This window comes from Pundamilia nyererei, unplaced genomic scaffold (genome assembly GCF_000239375.1).
Source record: "Pundamilia nyererei isolate P.nyererei 1_Seehausen unplaced genomic scaffold, PunNye1.0 scaffold01712, whole genome shotgun sequence".
In the NCBI taxonomy this organism is placed as follows: domain Eukaryota; kingdom Metazoa; phylum Chordata; class Actinopteri; order Cichliformes; family Cichlidae; genus Pundamilia; species Pundamilia nyererei.
Genome location: NW_005189113.1, coordinates 2,735 through 9,008, shown reverse-complemented (window position 1 = coordinate 9,008; position 6,274 = coordinate 2,735). Strand labels below are relative to the sequence as shown.

At 46.4% G+C, this 6,274-nt stretch overlaps 1 protein-coding gene across 1 annotated transcript; it reads right to left on the bottom strand.

Annotated features, from left to right (window-relative positions):
• Positions 1-1,771: 1,771 nt before the first annotated feature.
• On the bottom strand, positions 1,772-6,273 carry LOC102192023 (prostasin-like; the record flags this gene model as incomplete). Its single annotated transcript, XM_013908160.1, is given in 5 exon segments — positions 1,772-1,798; positions 2,397-2,568; positions 4,763-5,048; positions 5,135-5,280; positions 6,018-6,273. Coding segments are annotated over 5 exon segments (873 nt in total), but the record flags the coding sequence as incomplete, so codon positions are not given.
• Position 6,274: the final 1 nt, after the last annotated feature.

Here is a 6,274-nt window from a genome sequence, read left to right as displayed (position 1 = left end):
GAAGTGTACCTCTGGTGCAAATTACTGACCTCTGTCATCATTTTAAGTGGGGGAACTTGCACAATCGGTGGCTGACTAAATACTTTTTTGCCCCACTCCGGGCTACAGGCACATCAGGCCTGTGGATGACTGGCCACGCCCAAGGTGAAGCCAAAGGAAAAATATGCTTCAGCAGATTTTCTAGTCTTTGGCTTAGAATGAAGTTGGTTTGGAAACATATTCAGCGATGCTTCATTTCCTGCTTTGCGTTTGTGTGGGCGCCCGTGCTAGCAGTGTCCAAGCGTTCTTTTTTTTCCTTTTCATACCGCGCCCCCCTGCAATGGCTCTGCACCCCTCTTAGGGAGTGGGCCCCACAGTTTGGGAAGCTCTGGATTAATCTATGCCAGGTAAAAAGTGTCACATTTAACGTGAAGCTGGATTTAAGTAAAAAGTGTTTAAAGTCTCCTCCGCGAATCGCTACCTTATCGTGGTGGAGGGGTTTGTGTGTCCCAGGGGCTATGTTGTCTGGGGGCTATTGCCCCCTCGTAGGGTTTCCCATGGCAAATTGGTCCTGAGTGAGGGACCAGACAAAGAGCGATTCATAAGACCCTTATGAGGAAAACATCCAGGGAACAGTTTACCCTGCCCTGGATAGGGTTACCGGGGCCCCGCCCTGGAGCCAGGCCCCAGGAGGTTGCCCGAGCGCGAGCGTCTGGTGACTGGGCCTTAGTCCATGGGGTGCAGTTGGGCACAGCCCAAAAAAGGGACATTGGCGCATCTTCCTGCAGACCCACCACCCACAGAAGGCACCGTCAGGGTTGGGTGCAATGTGTGCCGGGCGCCGGCCAGGAGCAAAGGCCCTGGCGGTCCGATCCGCAGCTACTAAGACTGGCAATTGGGACATGGAATGTCTCCTCTCTGGTGGGGAAGAAGCCTGAGCTAGTGTGTGAGATTGAGAGGTACTGGATAGATATAGTCAGGCTGACCTCAATGCATGTCCTGGGCTCTGAAACCAGTCTCCTGGAGAGGGGCTGGACTCTGAACCTGAGCGGTGTTTTGTTATTGGACTTAACAAACACCATGTTCGAACATAAGAGTGTCCATAAGTGCACGTGGCACCAGGACACATCTGGTGGTAACCCCTGAACCAAATGGAGGACACCTGAGGTGAGGGGAGCCACCAAACTGAAGATGGAGTCCTACCGCGCTTGGTTAGCCTGTGGAACTCTGGAGGCAGCTGATAGGTACCGACAGGCCAAGCAGAATGCGGCGCGGTGGCGGAAGCAAAAACTCAGGTGTGGGAGGAGTTCGGAGAGGCCATGGAAAAAGATTTTTGGACTGCCTTGAAGAGATACTGGCAAACTGTCAAGCGACTCAGAAAGGGAAAGCGGTGTTCTACCTGCACTGCGTATAGTGCAGGTGGAGTGCTGCTGACTTCGACTGAGAAAATCGTCAGGCAGTGGAAGGAATACTTCAAGGACCTCCTCAATCCCACTGGCACGTCTTCCGTGGCGGAAGCAGAGTCTGGGGACGAAGGGGATGACCCGCCAATCTCTGGGGGCGAGGTCACTGAGGCAGTTAAACAACTTCTTGGTGGCAGAGCCCCTGGGGTGGACGAGGTCCGCCCTGAGTTCCTGAAGGCTCTGGATGTTGTAGGGCTGTCTTGGTTGAAACGTCTCAATGTTGCGTGGATATCAGTGGCAGTACCCCTTGACTGGCAGACTGGGGTGGTGGTCTCCATCTTTAAAAAAGGAGGGTGTGTTCCAACTCCAGAGGAATCATACTCCTCATCCTCCCTGGGAAAGTCTATGCCAGGGTGCTGGAGAGAAGAGTTCATCCATTAGTCGAACCTCAGCTACAGGAGGAACAATCGTCCTAGTTGTGGAACACTGGATCAGCTCTTTATCCTCTCGGCGCATGGGAGTTTGCCCAACCAGTCTACATGTGTTTTGTGGACTTGGAGAAGGCATTCGACCGTGTCCCTCGGGGTGTCCTGTGGGGAGTGCTCTGGGAGTATGGGGTGTCTGGCCCTTTGCTACGGACCATTTGATCCCTATACGACCGTTGCAAGAGCTTGGTCTGCATAGCCGGCAATAAGTCTGACTCATTCCTGGTGGGTGATGGGCTCCGCCAGGGCTGCCCTTTGTCACCAATTCTGTTCATAATTTTTATGGACATCATCAGTTGTATCATAATCTAACCCATTGGTTCCCAAACCTTTTTGCTGGGCCCCCCTTTGTTTTACAAGAAAACTGTTCGCGGCCCCCCACCACCTAAACATTATTATTTGTATCCCACTGTAACTTTACTGTATAAAGAGCTAACATGTCAGGAGTAGTCAGCAGTAGTAGTCTGGAACCAGAGTCAGGTTCCAGACTCTGGTTAGATCAGAGTCTTCAACCCCAACGGCAACTCACCTTGAGAAACAGTTGGCGTTGCTCAGCACAGAGTCCAAGGCCACCAGAGTCCCACCACACACATGACTTCCATTCTTCTGCAGGCTCGCCATCCACGGCCATGAGCCAGCTGTCGCCATTGAGGTTCCTCCCAAAATGCCAGAATTCTTCGGAGCTTGTCCACAGAATATCGCTAAAGAGAAAAACCAGAGGCAGACGCAAAGAAATGTTAAAATCTTTAACTATCATTTCAGGTCAGCAGGTTCAGACTTTATGAAAGCACACAAGTTCATCCTAGGATGGTTTTAGAGGTGAAGAAGCCACTTGGGTGTGAGGTGAAACACTTTTAAAAAAACAAAAACATTTTTATTTAATGTTAAAAAATAGCATCTATCACTGGAGAAAATGTGATTTTTGCCTGTGTATACTATCAGTTAAAGTTCTTAGAAAAAATAAATCCCAGTAGTTGGAGACTGACGGTGTTGGAGAGTAATGGAATACATGTACTGGCGTTACATATTTAAAATAAAAAATATGAGTAACTGTATTCCGTTACAGTTACCATTTAAAAAGGTGGTACTAAGAATACAGTTACATTGTTGAAATAAATGGATTACACAGCGGTCTTCTCCTGTTTCATATGTTAGGCTATGCCCTCTTTTTTTTTGGTAATTCCACACCAGTGGAAACCTAAACAAAACACGCATTAAGAGGCTCTAATGCCTGGGTCTCAATCTCACGGCCCATGTCACCCCTACTTTACCTTTACTTTTAAGTATTATTCAAAAAAAGCTACGAGCCCGACATGAACCCGACGTATTAGCCAGAGGTCCCTTTACTACGGTTCAGAGCCGCGGACCATATTAGCATACTAGTTTTCTACACGAGATCGCTGCAAAAAGTGCAGCCTTACCTAATGTCCACCATGCTGTTACTCGTTTTATATTATGATTTAAACATCTAGTTGGTCTTGGTATGGTGAGTAACCTTCAGTAATAGTAATAAATCTCACAGCAATAGTACACTCATGTAGTTGACATGAGTGTACTGATCATTGAGCAAAGCAACCCTCTGCTTAGCAAGTACTGAACTCTCCTGAGCGATAGCTAAGCTTTAAGGACCAATGCAAAAAGAAGGGCTTCTCCATTGTGAAAGATCCTCACCTTCCTCCCTTAGACTGTTTAATCTGTGGTCATCTTGTACGAGATATCACTTCATTAAATCTATAACATCCAGAATGTGCTAGACATGGGACAAAGTCAAAATAAATTCAGTGATCCCAGAGACTCTGTACATATTGCTGTAGATTTCAGTAATAATAGCCCATAAAATCCACCCAGTGCCTAAGGAAACACCTGTCTTAACGACTGTCAGCCTGTGGCATTGCCGTCTGTCATAATGAAGTGCTTCGAATGCCTTCTCCTAGGTCACATCAGATCAAAGATTTGTGTTCTTTGCCAGAAACCTTATCTCACCTGGAACAAAAAGGGCAGCTATGCCAGGATTCTGCTTATTAACTTCAGCCTTCAACCTTTAACACAGTCATCTGTAACTGTAACTGATGGTGAAGCTCTCTCTCTGCTAGGACTAAGTACCTCACTCTGTTTCAGTTTCAGTTGAAACATCTTACAGAGCAGAAGTGCAACCGTTAGTGAGCCGATGTAGAGACTGCTAGCTACTAGCTTAGCATAAACAGGAGGAAAGAGTTGATTGTGGGCTTTAACAAAGGCTGACATCCCACATCGGAGGGTCAGCAGGACAAAATTCCCAGGCATCTACATCAATGAAGGGCTTTCCTGGACTCTGAAACCCACACACCTGGCCGAGAAGGGGGTCAGCACAGCAAGCACTTCCTCAGGAGGTTGAAGTAAGTGAGGAACTCTTCCTCATCCTTGCTGCCTTAGGAGGAATCACTTCCTTAGAAGGCTTTTACCGAAGCACTACTCAGAGCATCCTGATGAGCTGCATCGCACCCTGGTATAGTGGCATGACTGACAATAAGACTGCAATGCAGGGTGATGGCTGAGAGGATCGTCTCAGATGCAAAAACAAGGGCTTCTCCACTGTGAAGGCCCCCTCGCTTCCTTCGTTCATCAGGTTCTTAAATCAAAAAGGCCTCTTTGTGTTTTCTGGTTTTTATTTATTACATTGTCTGTGAAAAATGTAATTTCAATCCAGTGTCTTATAATATGACTGTTATATGACAAAGGAAACTTGTAAACTGAAGTAAACACAACTCGGTATCAGCTGGTTGGAATCAAATAAAATAGTGATCAGTACATTTCTGATTTCAGGTGTGGTGGTTGTTGTAGGATTTGTGGGTTTTGTATTGGTATCCGTGGTGGTAGCTACAAAGGTGATGGTTTTAGGGTTGGTGCTTAACATACGTTTGCTGGTGGTGGTTGGAGGGGTCGTGGTAGTAGGGGTGGTGGTTGGCACTGGTGGCAGTCCTCAGCAGGAGACACTGAGGTCACTGTTGGTCCCAGTGGACGTGAACGTCATGAAGCCCGGCTGGTTGGAGGAGATCTTGCTGTTGATCCAGGTCTGGTACTGGGATACTCTGGCGTAGACTCCTGGAAAATTAGGCAAGGCGCAACCTTCCCCAAAACTGACGACTCCCGCCTGAATCCAGCGACCGCTCTGCTTGCTCACCATTGGACCTCCTGAATCCCCCTTTGAGAGCAGAAACATTTACTGTTAGCTGAGGAGAAGAAACTGTAGAAGGTGAAAATGTGCCAAACACAGGTAACAACAATCACCTGACAGGAGTCCTTTCCTCCTGCACTTAACCCGGCACAGATCATGTTGTCAGTGATTGTTCCCACTCCATAGTCACAGTTACACTGCCTGTTTCCCACAACAGGAACCTCCACCTCCATCAGGTTTTGTGGAGAAGGAAGGGGCACTGAAGGGACCCCCCAAAAAAGTCAGGTCAAAGAAACGTGATTGATTAAATGCACTCAAAGGATGGCTCTACCAAACTTAAAAACAAAGTGCAGTCATGTGTGCAAACAAAGACAGTGAGACATGTTTATCTGCTGTGGGTTCTCCTGTGCTGTTCCACTGGCTGACAGTTGGTGGCAGTAAAACACAAAGAAATGTGAAAAAGTGTCACAGTCCCAGGGTTCTTTACCGTAAAGGTTTATTATTAAAGTTTTTGTGGTTTACTGTATTTCTGTTTGTTAATATTATTTGTTTAGTTTGGAGTGTTTCTCTTTGTGTGTTGTGTGTATGTCTGATTCATTGTTAGCTACATCCTGGTGTATTTTGATAATGGTTTTTCTCTGAGACAGAAGTTTTACTTCCTTTGAATCGTTTTCTTGATTACTTTTAGCTGTTCTCCCAGGTGTTTCCTCCCCCCTGTTTTCTTGTGTGTATTTGTAGCCTCAGATCTCCTTTTTGTTGCATCATCACTCATGGTTGTGTGTTTCCTTGTTCCATATATCATTATCATAATGTGTATGATAATGATATATATAACTTTTGCATTTGTTAAATTTTAATTCTCTGTGTTTCTTTCTTTTTTAATGCGTCTCCACAGACCTTGACCTTACATAAGAATTTTATTGCTCAATTTATTTCTAAAATGGTACATTATACTCATCATTACTTAAAAAACGATCTGGTGTCTTTATGACCCACCTCCTCTTCCTATACTGCCCCAGCCGGTGACCCAGCTGTTAACACCGCTGTAGAAGATGCTGTCTGAAGCTGCCAGGCAGACGGGAGAAATGTAGTTGTTGAAAGTCACCGGTGAGGAGAGCTGCAGCAGGCAGACGTCGTTGTTGAAAGTTTGAGAGTTGTAGTTTGAATGTTTGATGATCTGTGTTACTGTCCGAGACACTGCATTGGGATTAGATCCCTGTAGACTCTGAAGGCCCAGATTCACAGTCAGACCG